Here is a 26376-nt window from a genome sequence, read left to right as displayed (position 1 = left end):
TTTCATGCCACAAGCAAGACTTCTAGTAACCCAATCAATGGAGTAGTTGCATTGCAGAGACATGAATCTTAGGAGTCAGACTTGCAGAAAAGCTGCAGTCATTGGCTATAGCTTATTTCAGAAAAAAAAAATCTCTTTTCCATGACTTTGAACTTTTAGAATGCCCCTTTTACTCTGACTGTATTCCCATTTGAAGTCATGATAAAAGCAGGCTTTCAAAGCTGTTCTAAGCTGAGCTATCTTTTTGCCTATTCATTTAAAAAACAAGGAGTAGAATTTGTCTTACATAAAAACCAAAATTCACTGATTTGTTCTGTTCACATGTGGAATTGCAGTCTGCCAATGAGGTGAAATAATATTTAATCCATTTTCAATAATAGATCTAACAATGGAATTCTGTCATTCTGTGATAGGTCTCACTCACATCCTGTAAGCTAGTTTTGATAGCTTTGAGACTGAACAGTATCTAGCCCTACGAAGAATTCTGGTTAAATTTGTGAAAATACTTGCTGTAGTAATTTCAGGATGTGTATGCCAGGTATGACTAAAATTACATAAGATTACTTACAATTATTTTCACGTTAAACCATCTTCACCACCTTTCTTTTTGATGTTTTAAAGAGGTCTAATTTAGTATTTTTTGGCTATGAATGTTATTTTCCAGTTTGCTTAGGGATATATAATTTTCCAGTTAAAGGCTTGAATCTGCAAACATTTAAGCATATGCTTAATTCTACCTAGTGACAAAATCTCATATATATTGACTAACAAGGTAAGAACATTTATAAGATTTACTCCTTATTTGTCTTTCAGGAAATCTTTACACTCCTCCAAATACTTCAAGTAGCCCTTTTATTGAGCAAACTATGCCTGCAAGACTACAAAGTAAGCCCAAAATAAAAACAGAGATATCTGCACATTTCTCTAAGAAGGATAGTTTTTTCCATTTAAGTTTTAAATGGAAGAGAGAAGGAAGCAGAAAAGTCATAGCAGCCCCTGTTACACTGCCTGACAAACCCATCAACAGGGCAAAATGTGGTGTGAACATGGCCATCAACAGAGTTAACAAGAGAAATGAGCCTCTTACAGTCAGAGCAAGTAGTGGAAACCTGTAATTGGAATGGTTGTCTTTAGAAACACAAGAATACACAATTTCTGTGGCTGCAAAAAAGGGCAAAGGGTAAGAAAGAAGAGCTTTGGTTAAGAGACATAAATTCACTAAGGTTTCAAGAAATGATGGTAGGTTGTCAGTAATAACTTCCTTTGTCTTTTCACCCCAGGTCAAGAAAGCAGTAAGTGCAAAGGTTGTTTTTAAGATACAGGCAAAAAAATGGGTCCAATTTAGCATACACCTAAATTCCCCGGGGTTTTTCATATTTCCTTCAAGTGTGGGAAGAAATATTTGCGAAGTGTAACTGAAAATGATCACCCCTACAGAGACCAAGAAGTCCTCAAATTCAAGGGACAGTCTGAATTTTGCCCAGGACCATTGATGCATTTGTGTGAGACAGTAAGTTATCACTACAAAGATGATAACAAAATGAACCAAAGAGCAAAGCTGGCTGAGTTTGGAAACAATTTTGAGAGTTCTGATAAATATACAAGGCAACAGAGTAACAAATGCAATTACAGACCAAGTTTTCTCAGTCACAGGTACATAGGGGAAACTGTGCGACAGCAAGTTCCCACTAGCAACCAGATACAAAATACACGTCATGATCAGTTCCACCACCTGGGTCACATTGACAACTACGCCACCTAGACTGGGAGACAGCTTTTTGCAGCAGGCATTTGCAATATCTTCGTATGTGTCTCTCACTCTTATCAGTCGCCCATCTTCATTTTCTTCATACAAGCAAGCAATTAGAATCTTGCCTGTGTAACAGCATAATGCTGCAGCCAAGACAATAAGAAGTAGACCACTGTATCCACTGTGGAGGAGAGCATATGGCAATCCTAGGACAAATATTCCCTGAAGAGGAAGAAGAGAGAGAAAAGATGGCACAAAATCCCTTGGGCAAACGTTTATGAGTAGTTGCACCCCCAAACCCGTCCTCCCCTGAATACTGCTTTCACCCACCTGCATGGCGCAAGTACTGCTCCATTCTGCTAAGTAACAACCATGAGAAATGTGTTTATTTATGATAAATGAAATTACCAGCAAAAGTAACTACTTCTATCAACACACATGCAATGATAAGCTGGGAAAATGAGAATGTGACTGAATGACAGAGTCAGCTTTCTAGTTAATATTTAATGCTGATGTGATTAGAAGCACAGTTTAGAAGGTTCGTAGTTAGTTATTCAGTCAACATGCATATTAATGAAACAGGTTCAGTATCAGTAAAATTAAGCATCTGTAGCATCATCTGTACAAGTTTCACTCCAATTAAAAATAGCAGTGTAGATAGATTCAGTAATGACAATTCCCTTCAGTCTAAAAATTTTTAACAGACCTCTGGAGGGAAGATGGCATTAGAGTGCATCAGGCTATGCTTGTGCTTCCTCCGCAGCTTCTGGCTGCCTCACACGGCCTTTGCTCTTGCTAAGTCCTCTGATAAAGTGATTTTTCTAACTGCTGAGATTCTAGACTGCACAAACTTATTTAGGTGTTTAAAATACATGCAAAACGTTTTTTTACTAAGCAATTTTTGAAAATAATATACTTTTGCTTGTTTTATCAGTTAAAATAAAGAAGGAATTTTACTTTCACAGAACATTATGGACACTTTGTCTTTTTCCTTTCTTTGTATTAAGGGACAAATTACACTTCTACGTGGTTTCATTTCCATCAGCATAAAATCAAAAAAACCCTTGAAGAGTAGTTCTTAATAAAAACATCCAATTTAAGAAAGATGCTTTTGTTACATTTCTCTTTTGGTGTTACAAACCTGAAATTAGGAATTGCACATTAGTCAGACTGGTCAGGCATTTTTATTCATGACCACTGAAGAAAAGTAAGGAGGGAACAAAACACAGTTATGTAGAAATCCAAGTATTTCTGCAGAATTTTTTACTTCAAATTTCTTAACGCACCCATGACAAAATCTGAGTAAGTTTATTCATGTCTTTTATTCTGGCCTTACAAAAGGGGTTGATTTGGATCACACACTTAGATTTATTTCTAACCAAACCTGAGCAATCCAATCTGCTCTGGAAAACCTATGAATCCCCAACAGAAACCTCTTCCCACAGAAGGGGTGACCCATTTTTCTCTCCCTTCCTGAGTGGGTAGTGCTGTTGACCCTTAGGAGCCAAAGCAGAAGAGGTGAGCCTAATGGTATAAATCTTAATCTTAGGCTTCACCATCTGCAATCATGATCACAAGGGCATGTGGGGAACCAGAGTTTCAGACATGCTTCTGCCTTTCGTGTTTTCCATCAACTCCCTCAGGTTTTATGCCTATCAGACAATTTCTGTGAAGACAGTCTAGGAATCCATCTCTGATGGAGCTCACCAAGAAGGCAGGTGCCTGTCCAGCTTTGTAGGACTCATACCTTGCATCCCACTTCTAAGTGATTCAAGTACTCCCAAGCCTGGTCCATAAGGAGGGCTCTGAAGATGCCTGTCTTTTTTAAAGCACTAAATAATCATTAGCATATAAAAAGTATTCTTCTCCTTTTCTAGCCACAAAATTGCCGTTCTTTTTTGGACAGATTGTGGGGTGAGCATCAATCATGAAAGAAAGAAGTCTTTAAATTAGAGCAGTGTTTTTTCTCTAAGCCAATGAGAAAAACAGAGTACCGATTATATGAAAGAGCAGCATTGCCTAATTCACCAGGCTTCACTCTAGAAGCAGGTATATTCATCTTTCAATGGAATTAGAGTGGAAGAATTAAATACATGCACTAATATATTTCAGTTAGAAAGGTCTATGCCTTTATGTGTTGAAACAGAAGTACCTCAGTTATTATTATTGAAATATTAATAAAGTCATTTACCAGATACATTTTTGGTTGTTTTCCATTACTTCATTTACAGCATTGATTTTTTATAAGTCACAGATGCCGTTTCATTTAGGAGCTGGCACGTTCAACTACACAGCTTGTGGTACTTAGTCACCCAAATCTCTCCACTCAATGTCTCCATTCTAATACAGGTCTCATCACCCAATTACCTTGCAGTGTAATTAGCATTTGTTTTGTACAGGAACTTCACATAACTGTTCAAAAGTTATGTGTCTATTTTCTCAAAAAGATTAAATATCTGGCTGCATCCAGGCTGCAGGTAGCACATATGTAAGAGTAGCTTTTGATATGATGCCATTTTTAATCACAGCTTTCACTGACTGGAAAGTTAGATAGCTGCCTAAAGAAATTATTTTGGTTTCTGTCCTATGAAAACAATCCTTGGAGAACATTAGCATAACAGATTGAGTTTAAAAGCGTCATAAATAAACCAAGTCTATGAAAAAAATCAAGAAGATGAAGCCAGAGAGTCGTCTTCCATATTGACATAAGAACAATGACGTTTTCTCATTCAGCGCAGTTTCTACCAAGCTTATCCCATTTGTTCCATACTCAGAGTGTTATTATTTTGCTGTCTAATCTGCAACTGGCATTTCAAACAGTATCTGTTGACCCTGAGGGTCACTGTATAATTAAGCTGCAGGTAAGTGTCAGCACAGGCCTTACCCACAATGGCTTCTCCCCTGCTGAATTCCGTCTGTTAAGGACAACCAGCCCCAGCCTCAACCAAAGCAGAGACTTTGAGAGATGTTATCACAGCCAGTTACAGCCCTCCCCACAGGTGCCTGCTTTTCCATGCTTAATTGTTAATTTAATCAGAGCATAACATAATTCTGACCTCTAACATCTCCTTGCTGTTGTTTATACTAATAATTTAATTCAGTACCTAACACACACCACAGGCTGATAGAGGTGGGGGGTTTTGGGTTGATTTTTGTCTTCACTTTGTGATTTCAGACCTTATTGAACAAACCCATTTTTGTCTATTTTTTTTTCCTAAAATTATGAAACATATGTAATTATGTCTATCCCAAAGTTTAGAGTTTAGAAATTCTAAATTGAACGTTTCTACAGAAACGCTCAATTTTTCTTTCAGCTGATGTCTTTAACATCTTTTTTCCCAGAGTTTGTAAACCTCAGCTCTCAATTACTAATGAAAACAAATATTGTGGATATTAGTGGTTTTGCAGCTTTTTGGATATAGAGAATGGTTGGTGAAGAGAAATGACAGAACACTGACTATGCCAATACACTAACTATGTCTGTAGTAAAAGGACAGTGCTTCTTCTACCTTTCCAGGAACATTTTTTTCTATTTAAAATAAAAAATAGTAATAAAAAAATTCTACAAAATAACGAAAAATGTTGTTAATGGTCACAAGAAAATGGTCACAAGAACTCAAAGAAAAAATATTAGTTTTCTAGACTTCAAAACTCATTTTGTATCTGCTGTCTTGTTCTTACCTTTCAAAGCAATACTTTTTGTTAAGACAATTGCCTGAACATTATCAAGTTTAAATAGTTTAGCTAAAAAAAATATCTTAATAAATTATTTTACTGTCAATGTAATATAACAGGTACAGGCATCAGTCTGTATCCTTTGGTTTGCAGCTGTTCAGCAAATTTAGAGCATTGCTAAAAGTGACTTTTACATGGAAAATTCCTCCTCCATAAAGAAATCCTTTCATGGATGTTGATGAAGGTGCCTTTTGTGCCCCTTTCACAAGAAATGAGAGCACAGAGAATGCAGATAGAGCATGGCAATATTTCACTGATTCCTTGCTAGTGGAAAAGGGACTCTGGTAATTCTTGCAGCACTTGTCATCACTGTACATGTTGTTCAGCCTGACCCCAGCACTTGCATTTATTGAATTTTCTGATCCTGCATTCTCATATCCAAATTATAGCACAGACAGCCTTAGCTGTGAGGCATCAGTTAAAAATGAGCAGCAAAAGTAACTGTTCTCTAAATTGTCTCATAACTCTTAGTTTCAGCATTCTGTCTGAGTTTCTAGTCTGAGTGGTTTTATTTCCAATGGTTTTAGAGGAAAGTCAAAAGTGTTAGCTCTAAATATGCTCTTTTAAGGTGATCTGTTTATGGAATAGAATATTACAGGAGAAAAGCACTCACACATATGGGGACAGAGGAGATGGAATTTTTGAAACAATCCTCTGCAGTGGAGCATCTTGAGTGGTTGTGTTATTTACCATCACTCCGTTCACCCTGGGTGGGAAAGAAGCCCAAACTTGCCCAAGAGGCTGCATCTTCCCTTGTGTCCTAAGACAAGTTTGCAAGACTTGGGTATTTTCACCCTAGACTGAGGATGGAAGTGCACTGTTCTTTGTCAATCACTGTGTCTGGGTGGAGGTGCTTGTCAAACACCCAGAAAAGATTTAGCTGTCGGCAGCCGGGCCAATGCGGGAGAAAGGACTGAGGGCTCAGCTGGTGACCAGCCTTTGAAGAAACAGCAAGGAGAAGAGAAGAAAGGACATGAAAGAAAAGAGCAGAATCAGCTAGCAGCTCACTGCCTTGTCAGAATACCCCCAAGCAGAAGCATCCAGGCATGACAGGTGTCACCAGGAATCACCAACCCACTTACAACTGGTTTTGCAAAAAAACAAGGAAAACAGGAATTCCAAATTACAACTGCACATGAAAACACTTTGCTGATGGTTTGACTACAAAGTTTGAACTACAAATGTGTGTTTCCCACACCAGCAAGGCTGGCTGCTCATTTAAAAACACCTGACATCTGTACCAGTTCTGAATGCAATAAATGGTCTCTCTGCTATTATTATAGCAATATGATATGATGTGGTATGATATGATATTATGTTGTACTTCTTTACCTCAGGGCAAGCACCTCTCCAAGGAATAAAATATGTTTAAAAAAAATGAAAAGTGAGCATGGACAGGCACCCAGAGAAAAATATCAAAATTCCTTAATATTCCTTTTTTAATGCTTTTAGATCCAAGTAAAATATTCTGTTTCATAGGTTGTTTTAACCTGAAATAGGAAAATTTGAAAAAACAAAGCAAATTGAAAGATAATTAAAAAGTAAAAAGATCAAATCACCATCAGAGTTGAGGCATGCCAAAAGACAATGAAATTAAATGGGGTGAAAAGCAATGCTAAAAAAAAAGGATAGAGAAAATTATTTCACTTTAAGACTTAATCATATGGAAAAAAAAATTAAGAAATGAAGAAGAATTTAACTGAAAATTTTTCTGTTAGGACAATTCTCTTATATGCAGAATACATGCTGATATGCCAGACGGCCAAATTAGCTCTGATTGTCTTTCTCACCATCTGTAGTTACTCCACTGGAATGGTTCATTTGAGTCTGAATATTTTCCCCAACTAGGCATTTGATTCCTTGCAGGAACATGGGTTAGACATATAAACTATACCAGAAAGTGTCCTACCTGAATCTTCCTGGAAGAGCAGGAAAATAAAGTCAAGATCCCTGCTTCTCAGTACAATTCCACAAAATATTTAATTATGTTATTTAACATTTGTTGCTATTTGAAATAAATAATTTTCCCAAACAGATGCAAGCCTTGGTGGCTGTCATAATTATACAGAGAAGGAACTTTATTAGTAATAAATAAAAAAATATTACAAATCAGTAATAAATTTAAAAATATTGCAAATCCCTTACTGTCGTGCCATGAAAAGACAGCTAATTGCTTGTTAACCTCCGTGGTCTTCTTCCTTTCTCAGTCATCACTGTGATCACCAGTGTATTTTGTATTTTTGTATTTTCTTCCAAACCCCTGTTGACTACATTGAACAATACTGGACCAGGTAACTCCAGGTTACCTCCTAAACACTACTAGAAACTCATTCCTTTGCCAATGCATACATATTGACAGCTACTTTTTGGGAACCTGTCACTTAGGCAGTTGTTAATCCATTTAAGATGTACTCTGGGGTTGCACTAATTTTTAAATCAGCACGTTGCGTATTAATGTGTCAAAATTCCTTTTAAAAGTGTAAATATATTATTTATCTTTCACTGCCTAAATTACAATGTCATAAAAGAATTATTTGAAGTGTGTTTAATAAGGACCGTAAGAACTCTTTCTCCAGAAACATAATGATTGACACTAATTATATTTCTAGCTTTGTATTCTCCATCAATTAAAACATGTAGTAACAATTACATTCTTTTTCTCAGCATTGTTGCCAGGTTTCACTAGTCAGAATTTCTATGGTTTTAAAAATATTGGGATGATATCCACAATCTTTTGAAAATTCTACGTGTAGTAGCAAGCATTGAATAAGAAAATTACCTGGTCAGATGTGTCTTTTGTTATGTCTCCCAAGTGAAAACTTGCTGGGCATTCTGCCTTCAAAATTCTATTGAGCTACTTTTTAACATCCATTTAAAATGTGGTAATTGTCCAAGTCTAAGCTTGGAAAAATTAGGCACATCAATTTAAAATTCACACCCACCTTAAGATAGGTAATTAGCAGAGATGAGATGAATTTCCTTTTAGAAATATCTATGCTGAGAATGAAGTGGGCATACACTGTAGGAACTCTGAAACTTAACTTTTCCATGTCTTATGCAAAATAGCATAAAGCCTATCCTGAAAAATTACAAAACACCACACTCTTCTCTGTGTTTGAGCATGTCCTCCTGGTTCTCTCCAGGAACTGCTTATGAACAGCTGCACCTACTTTTCAGAATTAGGAAGATCCTTAGAACCTCCTTCTACTAATGTAGGAAATCAGTGTCAGAAAATTCAGTGAGAAATCTCAGAGAAGATGAAGGGGATCTTACAGTAGAAAATCTCTACATTAATTTTCCCCATTCTTACATCCACATATTCTGGTGTCTGTGTCTCGCTGACTTGGCCAGGATCATTTGTGTGCACCAAGGGGGACAAAGGATGCCATCAGTCCGGTGCTCATTGTGTCTCTGCTGTTCATCTTGGATAGTGATGACATACTGATTTTTGATTTACCTTCTATACTTTTCTAGAACGAATGCAGTTTTAGATATTTTGCCTCATTTTGTCCTATCCCTCATAAATATAAGTCATATTTCCTGACTTTTAACAGAAGTGTTGTTTATCTTATATGCATGTTTTATAAATACTATGTTCTACTCGGTTCCCTCAACACTTATCTATAGGTGAGTTTTTCTACCTCTCCTTTTAAATGGAGTCACTTTTATGCTGCTCCCTAGCAGTTAACACATACCTTCCCTTTTCACTTTGTTCTGCTGTAATGGCTGCCACTTTCAGACAAGCATACATAGTCACATAGATAGACACACACTTCCATTTATACCTAATTTTTTGCCATGATTAGTATCTCTGTTTCAAATTTTTAGACTAAACCTAGGCTCTTTTTTTCCTAATTCCTAAAAATTGCTTTCTTACTCTCCTAATTACTGGGAGATGCATTATTTCCTCTCATTGTTACTGTTCATAACATATAATTATTACTCTCACCTTTTATTTCTTACTTTTGTGATACATATATTTTAAAAAAATTAATTGATATATCCACTTCACTCCTGACATAGGAGAGATATTAACACATTGGTATACTATTTCTTAATTATGAGATGTGGCTTCTGGACATCTCATAAATTCTTGTTAAACAATTTCAAAGTTTCTTTCCCAATGAGCTGTCTGTATTTATTCTTCCTAATCAATTATCTCTTATAATTTTCTCCGGGTTTGAAAAATTCACTTTTGAAGTACCAAGTAGATATATTACTGCCCTCTGTTTTCCGATAATTAATATAATTAGATCCTCCAATTTGTTCCTCTTTATCCAATTTAATGAGGCCCAAAAGAGAATTACCTTATGCTATGTTCAATACCTTTTGTGTTAGATAATTATCATCTATAATTCTTAGAAACTTCAATGATGTACTGCATACAATGTCTACAATAGGTCTTTAAAACTGAAGTCACCAAGAACAGTTACAATTTTTCTTTCCAGACAATAGCTCTAATAAAGATAATCATCTCTCTAACATAGAGTGCCGCCCTCATTTCTTTTGCCTGTTCTTTTTAGGTAAACATGCTTTATGTAATTATTTTTAAATTCTGGCTGCATAGATCATCATGTATTTACAATATCAGTTATATCCTATTTCTTTTCTGCAGTAAGAATTTCCATTTCCCTGACTGGCTACCCAAACTCCTGGCACTGCTCTACACATGTCAGGAAAAGAATTCATCTACTTTCCCTCTTGGTTCAGAGTTTGTTCACAGCTCAGCTGAGTTTGAATTCAAAAATACTATGAGCTGTTCTGTGGAAAACTTCAAATATTGTCTATGGCCTGTCTGACCTTAGCAGCAGATCCATCTCCTCTAATGTCAGTTAAAAATCTTCCTTTAACTTCAGGGATGGTTGAATTAGACCTCAGAAATCTTGTTTTTCCTGATTTTTCTTATTCTTTCCCTCTGCCAGTGCCAGGCTGTTTCAGCTGCAGAGAGGACAGCGACTAAGGTGTTTATTCTGTGATTAATGCCTTCAATTGCCTTATATTCTGACAGAAACTTTAGAAGTGCTTACCTGTCAATCCTTCATGTACCATAAGTAGATGTTAAGGCAGATATAGGCTGCTCATGAGATGCTGTGATAAGGTAAGCAGGTAAAGAATCTGCATGGTCTGCACAGCAAAATGCATGTGTCCATTTGGCAGAAGCCATTGATTTTTTTTCTCATTTTAGTGGACATATTAGTCTTAAGAATCTCTTAAAGATATGTGGACAGAGGAAAGAAAATGTCTGAGAAAATAAGGGGGAAAAAATTGCTGCTATTAAATGTGACAGCTTCTCCCATAGGCTTTGCTTGGTTTAAATATTTGTCTCGAAACTGAAGCGTGCTTGATGCTTAATTCCTCATGGTTTGATGGAAAATGTTAGTTTGCATAAATCCAGAGCTCTCAGCAAGAATGAACTGAATCACACAAAGAAAATTCTTTCCCAAGCAAATTACCTTTTAAGAAAACATTCTTTTGCTTGGTCCCAAAGGAGAAAGAAGGCTTTCATAAAAAGAATGAGGGTTCTTATTATGTGTTATGTATCAAAGAGGAAAAAGAGATGAAAAAAGTAAGGCAGTTAAAACTAAAACAAACATTATTCTGAAAGTCAGTTGTGGTGAGCAACACAGGCTCCCTGGCTGCTTACTTATTTCTCTCATTATAGACCAGGATTTCACCTGAAGGCAGGCAAGTGGTCCAAACATCCAGCACAGCAATGTGCAAGTGAGTTCCACAAATGTATGGTCAAAAGAGCTTGAGGGGAAGCAGAGGGGGGCTTTGGGAGACTACAAGCAAAGCAAAGCAGTGGGGAGTCAAATAACTATATTTGAGCGTTCACTGACATAACAAAAGGAAGAATTAAAGTGCATAGAAAGTTCAAACTCAGGCTGTGAGAAAGCATTTGGCTCATTAGGAGTTTTCTTGAATGCTGCCTGGATGGGACAAACCTCAGTTCAGCAATGCTGAAGAGGAAATGGAAGAAAACAACTCCAAACTACAAAGAATTTTACATTGGGAAAAAACACTATTCACCTCTGAGAGTTGAAAAGGAAGCCAGGTTACATCTACTAGAAGCTGAGCTATATTTTCTGAACACTGGCATAGGATTTGTTGTGAATAAAAACTCTCTGAATCCTCCCCTGGTTGATATTATCCTGTTCTTTCCTCTGCACAGACCCAACCACCAAATTTAGATGGATTCTTACTCAAGCTATAACGACTTTTAGAGTTCAGTATATAAAGGGGAAATTTGGAAATTAGAGCACAGCCTGGGAAGAATATAGTTAGTGAAAGACAGAAATAGTAGTTTATGGTCTCCAGGAATCAGTAAAATGATATAGAGTATCATACTGTATTCCTCTGGATTACTTGAAATTAAAATCTTGGTTTACAATTAGGCTGTGTATATACAACAAATTTCTACTGCTTTTCCTCTCTTCAGCTCACTTAAACTTCAGTGGCACCCCTGAAGTCTTCTACCTTCAGGATAAAAGAAGAAGCAACTGATTTTACTGCCTGATAATTGATCATGCACAGATACAGATAAAGTTGAGGTTGCAAATAAATACACATAAAGGAGGTGTCTCTGTCCTACAGTAACATAAATCCTAGTGTTTAACAAAGTAGAATAATTCCCCTAATTTCAAGTATATTAGACAAACATTCCCAAACAGGCATAATGAACAACAAAGAATAAAAATAAAGGTCAGAAATGAAGTATGAGTGGGTTTTGTGGCATGCTGTGAGTAATCATCATAAAAGCAAAGATAGGTAAAGTCTCATTTAAATAAAAAGAAAAAAAATAATATGGTTCTGAATAATATGGATTCTGAAACCAGGCATATGACATATAAAATACACATTGAAAACACCTTTTTAAGGTCTCTAGATGTAGAATACTTAAAGTATCACTACGTGCAGAGGTATTTCTCAGTCTGTTGCACAGATTGTGATAGAGGTCCTTGACCTCTACTGACCCATGAAAAAAGGACTGGAGTTACAAAATAACTAATATTCCTTTTCTGTGTCTGTTTTGTTTTATTTTCCTCTTTTCTTCCTCTTTTTTTTCCATTTATTTTCTTAGTCTGGAGTTGCCCAGGAAAAACAAAAGTTGAGGGGACAAACTGGGGACCTTGATTATTTTTGACACTTGATGAGGACCTCAGGTTTATTCTTAACTTTCACATACAAAAGCTGCCTGTATGGGATAAAATAAAAACACTCCTTTGATTATTAAAACAAAGATAGCTAAGCATTTGCTGTAAAAGTTTGTATATAAAAAAAGACTTTTGGTTTTTTTCCTTAACCTGAATTATTCTGACAGAACAGAGAAAACTTCTCAGCTCTATTGGATCTCTCCTTTGTTCATGCTTTGGTGCTGAGATCTGTAGTGATTTCATATTTGAGAAATTAATTTCAAGGCTGCATTTAGTTGCCTCCTAAATGACACTAATTTCTTACATGCAAATTTTTAGCAAAATCAGACTTTTTTCACAAGTGTACTTAATGAATTTCAGGTGAAAACTCAGTGGCTCTAATTGAAGTTTCTAAAGCAACTACTTTCTTTATGATCTTTGGGTACCCAAGGAAATTATTACTTCTTAGCATCTATGAATTGGGCTAATCTCACCCAGCTTCTGTCTTAAACTGATGTCCAATGAATGAGTGCACACAGCAGCAGAAGACACACAAATCTGCCTTGCTTTGATGCACACTTACTAGGAACAGGATTCCTAACTTTTCCTTCCTAAACACAGCAAAAAGTTAAGCTAATCACAGAATCACAGAATATCTGAGTTGGAAGGGATCTGGCAACTCCAGAAAGGATGGATGGAAATGAGGATCTCCAGGTAACTACTTGTTCCCACAGTGTAGGGTACTTGTTTTAGGTTTGGGAATCTCCATCAGAGGTGTGACAGATGTCACTCTGTCATCTCTAGAGCCAGGTGAATTCCTTTGTAAAGCCCATGAGATGGTGGCATGTCCTGGAAAAGCAAAGGAAGAGTAAGAAGCTGGATAATTTGGTAACATGACTGCACTAGGGGAAGCAGGAAGAGGGCAAAGTAGGGCTGCCAGGTAAAGCACAGATCATTAGAACAGAAGGCTGTAAACCTTATGAGGTAGAGACAATGGGTAAGAGAATATGATGGGCAAGAGGCTGTGAGGAAAAATGATTGGATATGAAAAAAACCCTAATTCTAAACATAAGACAGGAATAAGGAGAGTGTTAGAGGGAAAATATGCATTATGCAGCTTTCTGATTAGGAAAAGAAACCTTCAGGGGCAGAATGGCAGCTCCTCACTATTTAGGAGATAGTAAAGAGAGCATCCACAGAGCAGAGGGAACCCTACAGTTTTGTAAAGGTATTTTATTTTTTAGTCCAAGATGACAACAACAAAAAATATAAAAGGAAGAGCTCTGCAGTTGGTTTTCCAGCCAAAGTGAAAGAAATCAGCAGGAAAGTAAAGGCAACAGGGGCAGGAGTGGAGAACTCATTTTAAACTCCAGATTCCAATTAAATCTTAGAAGGAAATTTTCAAGTCCCTCAAGAGAAGGTGGCTGAGGAGATGTCATTTGGAGTTGCAGAAATCATGCAGACAATGAGACAAGAGCAGGGGTTCAAAATGTAGTGAGATAGAATAAACTTAAGTGCAACTTCTAGAGTGACAGTAAAATGAGAGCAATAACACACTTTGTAACAGAAAAACAGCCAAAACTTCTTTTAAACAAAGTAAACAAATTCCTCATAAAAATAAGATATATTGAGTCTATATTGCATACAGTTCTTATTCTCAATCCATATTTTTTCAAGCTTCAGTAGAACTACTCACAATTTCTGGATTATCCAAATTTAGTCTCCAATAATTAAAGTAGAATGATTTTAAAACTGAAAAATGTTCTCTGCTTATCGGGGAGGAACTAGCCTGAATCAAAGCATGTTTCTGGAGGTGAAAACAGCAATAAAACCCATCATGAATAGAAATATCTAGGTAGAGTAAAGAAAAAGGCCAGAAATGGCCATTGCTACTCATAACGTAAAACAATAAAAATGTTTATTGTAGAGACTACAAAATATTATCTACTGGTGCTGTTATTTGTGTCAATTCAAGAAATGGACTGAAACTGAAATGGATAGCAGCCTGTGTGTACGAACTGAAGTGAATGTTTCCTGACTTTGACTCATATGTTTACATTTTTGAGAAGTAAATATTAAATTTCATTTTTTTGTTAGCTACTTAGTAACACAGCATTGTACATATGGCAAAACTAGCGCCACTGGCCAAGAATACAGAGAAACATTGCCTTCCAAGAAACATGGTCTATGTGGGGAGAAGAGGAAGAAGACATACAAATAAAAGACAATTTTTTTATTAAGCTTTGGGGGTAAAATGTTTTATACAGCTTACTGTGCTAAAACTAGGTTAAAATATATCATATTCAATACTGTGTTTAGGGTTTTTTATTTTCTCAAGTAGCTCCATTTTCTCATTCAGACAGACCTTGTACCATTTCAATGAATCTACTGCTGTCAGGAATTATATACACTGAAGTAAACTGTAGATTAACCTTCTATGGATTGTGTAGAAGAAGCTTTGCCATGTGGAAAGTCTGCTAGAGAAACATCACTATTTCTGATTCTACCAGCACATTACAATAATTCAGATGTCCTTTACTTTCAGCATTAAATTCTCATATGCACTTACAAGTGCTGAGCTTGTCAACTTTTATTTCTTGTTCAACCCTAGGGCTTGCTCTTTTTACTTAATAAAAAAATAAGTTCCCTTCTGCAAATTTGCTAATGGAAGTGAAGGAAGTTTAGAAAAAACAGGAAAGGAATATCATATGACAAAATATTTTACTTTCTGCTGCCTGTCACTCTGTTCTCGCTGTCTTGGGAGGAATGTTATCCTGGGAGGAGTTATATGAGTCAATATGGTTTATTAAAACAAATTTGCTGAGGTTGCATACATCATAAGTTTAAGAATAGGGGCAGAAATAACATTTTTAAGAAGAATGTTTTCCAATAGTGATAGCTGGTCAATGGCATATGCTAGAGAGAGGAACAAGTATACAAATTATCTCAGCCACAGAAAGCTGGTGAATAATTATAATAGGTAATTTAGGCTTTGTTTTGAAAGTTAACTGTCAAATGTAACATCACAACAATGAACAATGAACAAATATAACAGATACAGAAATTCAAAGTTGCCTAATAACAGTGTATTTAAATACCATGTGACCTGCCATTAATTTAAAAAAGAGAAGGAAAAAATACACCGTCTGTTTTAATTCAACTTGTTAAAAATGCTCGCAGGGACTGATGACACCAAAGAGTATGGTAGATTAATTTGATTTTAGTACAGTGGCAAAGTACAACAGCCATTCCCTTCACCTGAGGGAGCCAGAGATCCTTGTTCTGCAACAAGTTGTGGCACATTGGGCTCTTCCATGGAATAAAGGGATCCTTGCTTTCAGGCAGCTGACAGTTACTTGATCCTTTCTTTTTGGTAACATTTATTATTTCAAAGAATATAATTTTCATAATGCCACTATCCATTTGTCTTCAATATCATATTTCTGTCATTTTCTTTCTTGGCCATCTGGATTTTTAAGATGGAATGCCCATTTTTATGGCTGAATATTCTAAAGGTACTCTTATCACATTCTTTTGCTGATTTATCTTATGCTCAGCCCTTACAATGAGCCTCAATAGCTAGGAGAATCAATTCCTTATGGAGAAAAGAGAGGAAACTGAATCAAATGTCAAGCTGATTTATCACAGGTTACATTTAAACAATCATTATGTTGTAAAGAGTTTCTGTAAAATAGGAAACATTTTGAGACTCACTTTTAAAATTGCTTTCATTATTGGAGCACCTGGAAGTCCTTGAATGTAATCCCATTGTGTGAAGCAATGTGCAAACAAAGCACAAAAAGATGGTGCCTTCTCCAAAATATTTAAAATACAGGGGTAAGATAACAAGAAACAAATTATCCTAAGGTGATTTCATGATGCTTGTATCCCCAATATCTGTTCTGTTTTTGCTGGATATTCAGTTATGCACCTTTAAGACTGGTTCTGAGAGCAAAGGGGGGACAAGAAGTGTGCTGTCTGTTTGCAGAAGCTGCACTTGCTCCTCTCCATCCTTCTCCTGGACTGTGCTGTCTGCAGCATGGACACTGGGAGAGAGCTCTCCTTTGCTTCTTAGTTTGTTTTTTTTTAGCTAGCTGAAGCAGAGAAGTTCCCCTGACTGTGGCTTATCTTTTTCTTGGAGCTGTTCAGACCTGCTTTGGACCAAAAAATCCCAGAGAAACACTGGGAGCTCCCACCTGTGGCCCACCAGGGCCCAGGACATGGCATTGTCCAACACAGGAGGGGTGGATAAGAGATTGAACAAGCTGAGCTACAGCACACAGCAAGGACTTTGTGAATTTGCCATCCCTTCAGAACAGTGAGAGATTTTGTTGTTTAATATTATTAATTTTTAATGCTTGTGAATGTAGGGGGATAGAATATAAGTAAATAAAGGTAGTATAGAAAGTAATTTTGCCCCTAAAGAGTTGCAGCTGGGCTAATTACTAAAGATTAGGAGCAGGCCTGACTTTAACAGGCCACAGCTGTAGCCAATAAGAAGAGTGTTATAAAAGAGTGGATTGGGCCCTTGCTGTGGGAAGGAGGAGTTGTCAGGCTCTTAAGGAGTTGGCTATGAGAAACATCAAGGAGGTACAAAACTAGCAATATGGAGACAACAATATGGAGCCTCTGCAGTATAATGGCAACATGTGAATACTTTGCTTGTTAAATAAGCAGGGGTTTTTTTTCCACTTTTCTCCAAGGAAGTATTTTCCCAAAGCAGCTGGGGGAGGGATCACTTGAATCTGCTTTCTAGAGGGACCCCTTAGGAAGTTTCCTCACAAATCTGCCCTAAACCTGGACACCAATACAGGCAGAGAGGGGAGTAAGGAAATCTGAAGTCAATACCAGATACTGGTAGATAGATACTTGAGTCAAGAGAGCAAATTGAGGTTTCAGTGTAGCTTGTAACTGTGCAATTTTCATCAAAAGGGCATTTCATGAGTATTGGAGGAATATCTTCATGTAAGTTTGGAGGAGTGCTTGTTTAAGTATTTACCAAATTGAAAATAGTAACTGTAACTGGAAGAAGAGAGATCAAGGTCAATAGCTGCAGGAAGAATAATGATTATTATAGAAAAGATGAGCAGCTTACATTTGATTTGATGGTTGAAGAGTTTCTTGCAAGAGCTATTGGTCTCATGAGTTATGGACCTGCATCAGCTTTCCAGGTGAGCATGCATGGAGTGAACTTGAAAAGGTTAGGGAAGAATGTGTTACTGTGGTCCAGATGGGAAATTTTAAGTGCTCAGACCAGTTTTAGCCTCATGGATTGGTAAACCAGACTATGTACTAGTGTGTTTTACAGTAAAAATAAGCAGGACATGGATCTAGTCTGAGTGTGAGGATGTGGAAAGAGGCCTGAAAGATGATCCAGATGATAGGCCTGCATGGTAGCAAGGACAAGGACAGTGTTGCCCCTCTCCAGGGTGCTTTGAAGGTTCCCTATTGATGAAATGAAAACAAAAAAAGAGGCATGGGAGCAGGAGGCACAATGTCCAAGTTTCTGAGGTACTTACACATACCATTTATTTCACATGTGTTATGGGACAAATGGAAATGAACACACCCTTTTTCAAATATATGTAAATGAGCATGTAAATCATACTCTATCGCTTGACAGACTGTCTATTAAGCTCTAGCAATATCACTGATAATAGCTGGCCTTTGAATAAAGGCAGGATTTAAAGCTCTTAGATGGAGAAATATTAAGCTGAATGAGATAAAATAGTTCAAGTACTGGCAGACTCCTCTAGTGCGTTCACCCAAGGGATTCTGCCAGTGTTGGAGGCTGTACTGCACCTTGCAGGTACTGGAGAGAGGCGTTGGACCCAAGGATGGTCCTTATGGCTCCCTTTCATCTCAGGATCTTCTGTTATTCTAAGACTATGTCCTCACTAGGGACATCTGTTGGCAAGCTGAATTTGGCAGCATGCTAAAACAACTTGCAAATTCCAATTAATGTAAGAGTTCATGCTATTACTTGTTGGAAAGTACCACTATAAGGACAAGAGTTGAGCTGGTCTCTCCCAGTTTACTTGCAACACTACTGTGTGCTTACTTACTAGTTCTTTTGTCTGTTTATATGCACACAATTTCTATTAACAGCTGCTTCATGTAGGAGGACTCACATCCATAAAATAGCTGTTCTAAAAGATTAGTAGTGGAAAATTTTCCAGATGAAACAATTTTTAAATTTATGTGACAACTGAACAGTCAACGAGAAGTCTTCACTTACAAGAAATAGTCACTTGCAAACTCTCCAGCACTTTCTTTACCGGACTGTGACAAACTGAACATCAACCCCAGGATAAGTATGCTATGCATTGAAGTGACCTAATTGCTCTTAGGAGTAAACTGAAGATAACAGGCTGGCTTTGAAATTTAGATGCTGAAATATAGAGATTTCAAAACTACAAAGCAAGAAGAGTTTCTGCTAAAGTTGTTGGAAATGATAGATAATTGACATTGCTAAAATCAAGTGCCAAATACATATTTTCTTGAAATGTAAGGTTATAATTTGAGGTTCTGAACAGAATTATGCATATTTCTTTAAGCTCAGCAGTGTTTCTGGCTACTGTTATCAAAATAATGAAACATTACACATGTATGTCTGTAAAACTAGGGTAAAAATCTGTTAAAGATATAAGGTGTTGGTTATAAATAAATATTTTAAAATATATGTATCTTAGACTCAGTGGAATCAAGATATTCAGATTTAAGACCAAGGTTGCATATTAAATTCCACTGGTTGTTTGAGTATTATACTTTAGAATGTTTCCCTCTCATCTCATATGAGATAAAAATCGCATGTGCTAATTAGTTTAAAATAGATCAATATAATAAACTATATTATAAAGAATATCAGTCATAGCCAAAATACTGAGACTATTGGAATCATTTATGAAGGAGATGCAGAGACACCTCCTGTAACTCTTGTGACTCATCTGTTAAGAAATGCAATTTTGAACACATGGTGAGGATAAGCGTGATCTAAGTAATGCTTTAATTTCTAAAGGTATTAAAATATGTCATTTCAACACCTAGAAGGCTTAAAGAATTGCAATACTTTGTATTGTTGCTTGTGTGACCCATGCATTTTTTCTCTGGACTTCAAGAGCAAGTATGGTGCTTTCTGAACCAGTAGCCCATATGTTGGGACTATCTGTATGTCAAAGGAATAATTTTGTGGACTAATTATGTTATATCACAATTTCTACTTGATGGAAAATTTGATATGGAGTGGCTTAGGAAAACTGATCTGACACTCCTAAAGTTTCCAAAATAGCTACAGTACACTATGCTGATGTAAATCCATTCAACAGTCCCTCCCTCACACCTGATCATTGCCCAAATAATGTGATGAGATAAAAGTCAAAACCTACAAACCAGCAACTTACATCCCATGACAATTATCCAAATATTTATTCCTGGAACAATTTTTGACAAGCCACCTCTCTATGTTTAGGAGTTATGTCTTCGTAGCATTTTTTAGTTTTTGTAGCTGACCAAGGAAAAAGCAGACTGATGAAGTGCACTGTCTAATGTGATTTATGGGAATGGCAGTTAGGTAACTCAAAACCAGTCTGCTGCACTGTGCTTGCATGTCAAATAAAGAGATTTCTCTGAATTAGATGTTATTTCTTTGTTGCAGGATAAGACATTTTTGATAAAGAGCTTTTGTGATACGAAATAGGGTTGGGAATAGAGAAGATATATATCCTGAATGCAGCCTTCTCTGTACTATATGAGTATGTGCACAAAGAAGCCTACCACAGGGTCTGAGCTGAAATAAAACATTATACAAAGTAGTGATGTATGTCTGGAATGTTTTTTCCCCTCAAGAGAAAATCAGAAGGGAAAACCAGAGCACAAACATTAGTTACAGAGTCTTCTCCCCTAAAATGTATATTTTATCAATTACATTGCATAATGGTGACATTCCAACACAGAAAAAGCAGATCTAAACATAGATGGCTCTCACCAGGATTTTTGGGGGTCTGCAGTTCTGGCTATAAGGGTTTGTGGTTGCAAGCCTTGGAAAACTAAATTTTCCAGTACTGCCAGTGCATTTCAGCTAAAATCACACTCACTATTTGGAATTTTTATGTGCACCACAGTAGTCCTAGTATCCTGGAATTTCACTTTATGCCATCATTTCTTGACGTTTCATTTGGAAACTCAATTTACTTTTTGGCCCTAGTTTAGATATCAGCATTGGGCATCTCCCTTCAATTCTCAGTACCACATCTTGATAGGAAATGCAGAAGTTAGTTTCTCTCAGATGTCTATAATTTAGTTCAGAGTACGACTTTAGCTTCAATGCATGTAATTTCAGCTTCAATACATAATGTATAATTCAAGGAAGTTACTGCTTTGTGCTCACGAAAAGATTGACCCTTGTTCTCACGTCTGGAAAATAAATCCTTAAGATCAAGTGCCGCAGTTAAAATCCAAGTGGCTATTTATCCAAACATGACTAAATAATTTAAGGTTCAGGATGAGATTTATATAATTATTCATCTAATGACCTGCTTTCTAAGCACATGAGTGTTATATTTAGAAAATGCTTAAATTTTGTGTCAATAAAGCTTAATGTGAGGGGTGTTTGGACACCCCTCAGATGTTTGCCTTTATATCTTCAGAGTCATGTCTATTAATTCTGTTCTTCAGCATCAATGTGTTTTCCAGTTAAGTGTTTAGGAGCTGTAGTTACCCTAGTTAAAAGGAACTAAATTGAAACCCAGTACAGAAATATGGTTATAAAGGCATGCAGTGAAAGATATATGGATATTCAGGTTTTAAAATTGTGGTTATTGAAGTCTTGAGTCTTTTCTAAACTAATGTGTAATATACAGAGTATAAATATAACGAGAGTAGTTATGATTACTGCTGCAATAATTGGTAATTTATTATTGATGCATTGAAAAATAATGATTAATAATGCTAATTTAAGTATTGTTATTCCTAGAAGCACTTACAGTAGTCAAGCAGTCTAGCGTGTTTCTCTGATCATGGAATAAGAAAATTTTGCCTACTGTAGATATTTCTAATCTTTGTACAACCTAGCTTTTTGCAAAAGGAAGAATATGAATGTTGGCAACGTTAGGTATCAGATGCATCAAATCAAAGAAAATGTTCAGCACAATTTCACAGTGTTTTAGTTGGAAAAGACTCTAAGGTCAGCAAGTCTAGCCTTTGACCGATCACCACCTTTTCACCAAGACTGTGACACTAAGTGCCATGTCCAGTTTTTTCTTAGACACCTTCAGGGATGGTGACTCCATTGCCTCCCTGGGCAGTCTTCTAATGCTTATCAATTCTGTCAGTGAAGAAATAATTCCTGATGTTCAACCTGAACATCCCCTGGCACAGCTTAAGGCTTTGCACTCTCATTATGTCACTGCTTGCCTGGGTAGCCCCATGCAGCTACAACTGACTTTCCGGTGGGTGTAGAAACTCACAAGGTCCCCTCTGAGCCTCCTTTTCTCCAGGTTAAACACCTCCAGCTCCCTCATCAGGACTTGTGCTCCAGACACTTCCCCAGCTCTGTTGCCCTTCCCTGGACATGTTCCAGCACCTAATGTCTGTCTTGTAGCGAGGGCCCCAAAACTGAACGCAGGATTGGAGGTGTGGGTCCCCCGTGCCGAGTACAGAGGGACAATCGCTGGCCTGGTCCTGCTTATACAGCCCAGGATGCCATTGGCCTTCTTGGCCAGCTGGGCTCAGCTGGCTCATGTTCAGCTGCTGTTGATCAGCCCCCTTGGTCCTTTTCTGCATTCCAGCAAGATTTGATACATTATGTTTTACCAAACACTCAGAGGAAAATGGTGTAATTATATTAGCCTGTATTTTAAAGGCTGTTCAGATATCATAGTTCAGAAAGTCAAGTGAAGCTTTCTGGTCAAGTGGTTGACTTTTTTCAGTGTTAGGTCCTCCCAAGACCTAAGTGGAGATTGACTCACAATGGTATAAACTACAGCTATAAATTACACAGTATAAATTATAGGTGAGATTAACATTATTTAACTGCTTTCCATTATTTCACTTTTCCTTCTCTCTAATTTTTTTGTCCATTTTCTTGTGCCCCTTCACAACACAACATAATGAATGCCTTTTCCTTTTAGCTTGCAAAAATCTTACTACATGTGACTGGCAAATAAATAGTCTTTGTCCTTTGGTTCTGCTGTGAAATACTGTACCATTAGAATTTAACTACCTTCTTCTTTGTGACTATTACTTTGCTTATCTATCCAGCACCACTGTAGAAGTCATTACAAATAATTTTGGCCTTTTACTGCTACATACAAACGAATGCAACTTGCATCGCTCAGTGAGATGATCCTGTACATTTTCCCATTTGAATTAACTCAGCTTTATGGTCTCTGTCCTCACCCAGATTAACCAAACACAGGTTTTGATTTGCCTGTGCAGTGCTGGAATACGAAACATGTTTCCCTGGAAACTTAAATGTCTGAAGCAATCATTTACACATACAGTATCAGCACCAAAAGTGCATATTTTTCCAGTTCAAGTTAAGAACAAAATAAAAATATCTTCTGTGTTTGTTTGAAAAGATATATTTAAAACACTGTGAGGAATACCTTATATTTCATTTCAGAGATCAAATATTTAATTGTTCCCATAATAAATCTGGATTGCAAAATATTTTCTTTTTTAGACTAATTGTATTCACTGGAATAACTGTTCAGAACATTTCAAAATTCTGCTGAAATGTTTATCTCTAATTGTCATGCAAATCACTTCTGCCCTTTCCTCTGGGTAGGGCAAAACAACTGTCATTTTATCAAAGATTGTCTTCACCTGTCAAGAACGTTTGGATTGTTTTAATCATTCTGTTCACAACTCTGACTTTCTTTTCAAAGCTATTCATAGAAATTTCTTTAAACTGTTGTTTTCTACTGACAGAGGCCCATTCAATATTCCCCTCTCTCTCTCCTCTCCTCTCCTCTCCTCTCCTCTCCTCTCCTCTCCTCTCCTCTCCTCTCCTCTCCTCTCCTCTCCTCTCCTCTCCTCTCCTCTCCTCTCCTCTCCTCTCCTCTCCTCTCCTCTCCTCTCCTCTCCTCTCCTCTCCTCTCCTCTCCTCTCCTCTCCTCTCCTCTCCTCTCCTCTCCTCTCCTCTCCTCTCCTCTCCTCTCCTCTCCTCTCCTCTCCTCTCCTCTCCTCTCCTCTCCTCTCCTCTCCTCTCCTCTCCTCTCCTCTCCTCTCCTCTCCTCTCCTCTCCTCTCCTCTCCTCTCCTCTCCTCTCCTCTCCTCTCCTCTCCTCTCCTCTCCTCTCCTCTCCTCTCCTCTCCTCTCCTCTCCTCTCCTCTCCTCTCCTGCCTTTCCCCTTCCCTTTCTCTTTCTCTGCTTTGTTTCAAAACCAAATTACTTGCTCCCAATCCCAGGTATTGGGAAATAGGAATGATACAAATATGTGTGCATAGATTCACATACACGATTGCACATGCACACAGTTTAATAATGCGTCATTAGGGCACATTGGTTATATTATTAATGAAACTGCAGTTTCCAGGCTTTGCAACCTTCAGCCTACCTCAGGAGGAAACCTCAATACAGCTGTAGTCAACTGCTTTTTAATGCTAATTTCTAAAATATTTTACCAAATTAGAGTCATAGTAGGAAACACTCAGCATACAGAGAGTTTTGTGTAGGACCATAGTTACTGATCTGTTTGGATAATTTAGCTTGAATTTGTCATGATTTTAAAAAGGCAACTGCATATTTGATTGTGTTTTAAAATATATTATTCGTCTATTTTTTAACTGAAACCTACATTATTAATAATTAGCAATAATTCTGTAAACAACAAAATTTAGGATTTTCGGCACTTTCATGTATTTACAGAGGCATTATTATTTTTTGTTTTTCAGAAAGGGGAACGATGGTTAGAGAATATGATTTGCCAAAAGGTCACACAGAAAATATTGACAAAACTGACTTCCAGAATGAAATCTTGGCTTTGGTGAAATCAAATGCAAAACTCAGAGACAATGGGCTCTCATCCCAGACTCCTGTCCTGACTAGATGCTGCTGAGAGAGTTTGAAGATAAAATGAGTTACTAGAATGCAGTTGGGGTATTTTAGTACTTTCACACTTTTATTTGCAGCTGAACACTTTCAAAGTATGATATGCTGCAGTGCCCTGTCATTGCACTGGCTCTCATGTGGTGGTGCTCATGTTTGAAAATACACCAGGATTAGAAATATGTCCTTTTTCTCCTCCTTTGCAGAGCTGAGGGATGAACTGGATACGTAAACAAATGTTCATTGGCATAGTCAGACTTGTGTGACACTGGAAGGATTATTTTTCCATAATTGAAGTGGCATAAAAAAGTGTTCAAGCAACAGTTATTGGGACTTAGATGTGTCAGTGGATGCTGCTTTCTTACTATGTCAGACAGAAAGTTAGTGGTAATGATAGAATTATGTAAGGAAATGAATCATGAAAAGTGAGAAAAAGATTCTGAAACATTTAATGCTAAATTTAAGGATTTGGAAAGATAGTCAAATTCCACACAGAATGCTGGGACCAAATGCTTTACGTCTATTCAAACTATTTTCTTTAACACTGACAAGTATTATTACACTTCTTGTGCTTCGTGCTTCAATTTATTTCTAGTTTAACTTACATGTCAGTAAATTTATGTCTGACGTCAGTCTGGCTCTTACCATTCTCTTTTTATTAGATATTTACCTCACATTTCTATCAAACATCTCTGTCACTGAATTCAAATATGCTTATTAAAGATAATGTTGGCACTGCCAAAACAGGTGCAATCACCACCCTTTCAATTTTACCTAATTTAAACCCTTTTTAAACTTCAGATAACATATGTATAATTTTTCCCTTTGGAACTCTGTTTTATCAGAGTGCTAATCTTATGCAGAACGATTCAAATATGTGAGTAATAAATTCACAGAAACCTTGTAGAATACGCAAAATGATGGTACAGCAAAGTAAAATACAGCAGGCTAAGAGGTGACCAGGTTTTTCAAATGATGAGTGGAATAAGTGTTGAAATAAAAGGTTACCTGAATGGCATTTGTTACATTCCATCCTGCTTCCCAGCTGGTGATCAGTTTGACCTGGGCATGTGGCAAGGGAGCTGGGGACTTGTATTCTGGATCCTGGTGGCAAATATCAAGCTCAGATTTCAGGGGTGCATCTGGTCCCTCTCTGTTCTCGCTGTGAGCTCTGTTCAGTTCATCGCTTTTAGCAAAATTCACGTGCTCTTCATCAGTGTCTAGGCAGCTGTCCCACCTCACCAGTCCTAAAAAGAGAGATGGTGTTTCTCTAAAGCATTTGAAAAGAGATGAAAAAGTCTGCTTCAGGTGAGCCATCCTCAATACCAAGTATAAAAGTAAAATCTTTCATTACTTGTCTTTATTTCTTTCAGCAGTTGTATGTTGTCAATCCTCTTGGTAGGTTAGCCTTGATAGTATAGCTGTGATTAATGGAGTTGGTTGTCTTTAGTTCATTTATTTGTGGCTGTTTCAAATAGCAGCTAAAGAAATATCTCCAGGGTCTTCAACATATTGCCCAGAGTAGCATGCAGCAAGATTTAGTAGTCTGCAAGCTTCAATTTACAATTCAAATTGTTTTTCCTTTTACCTATGGCATCTATGTAGATCAGTCATTCATGAAGCATCTACAGGTGGCTGCAAGAATCTTTCTCTGGAAATTATGCATGTTTCTAATACAAATAAATAGTTCTGCCAAAAGGAAAAAAAATG

At 37.1% G+C, this 26376-nt stretch overlaps 1 protein-coding gene across 1 annotated transcript; it reads right to left on the bottom strand.

Moving 5' to 3' along the window:
• Positions 1–820: 820 nt before the first annotated feature.
• On the bottom strand, positions 821–25983 carry LOC131555452 (vesicular inhibitory amino acid transporter-like). The gene is made up of 2 exons (XM_058801492.1): positions 25675–25983; positions 821–1972 (listed from the first exon to the last, which is right to left on the bottom strand). The coding sequence occupies exons 1-2, from the start codon at positions 25981–25983 to the stop codon at positions 821–823; spliced, it is 1461 nt and encodes a 486-aa protein (XP_058657475.1).
• Between the last annotated feature and the right edge of the window lie 393 nt (positions 25984–26376).

This window comes from Ammospiza caudacuta, chromosome 3 (assembly GCF_027887145.1).
Source record: "Ammospiza caudacuta isolate bAmmCau1 chromosome 3, bAmmCau1.pri, whole genome shotgun sequence".
In the NCBI taxonomy this organism is placed as follows: Eukaryota; Metazoa; Chordata; class Aves; order Passeriformes; family Passerellidae; genus Ammospiza; species Ammospiza caudacuta.
Note: the sequence above shows the minus strand (reverse complement) of the source record. Positions and strands in the feature narration are given on the sequence as shown.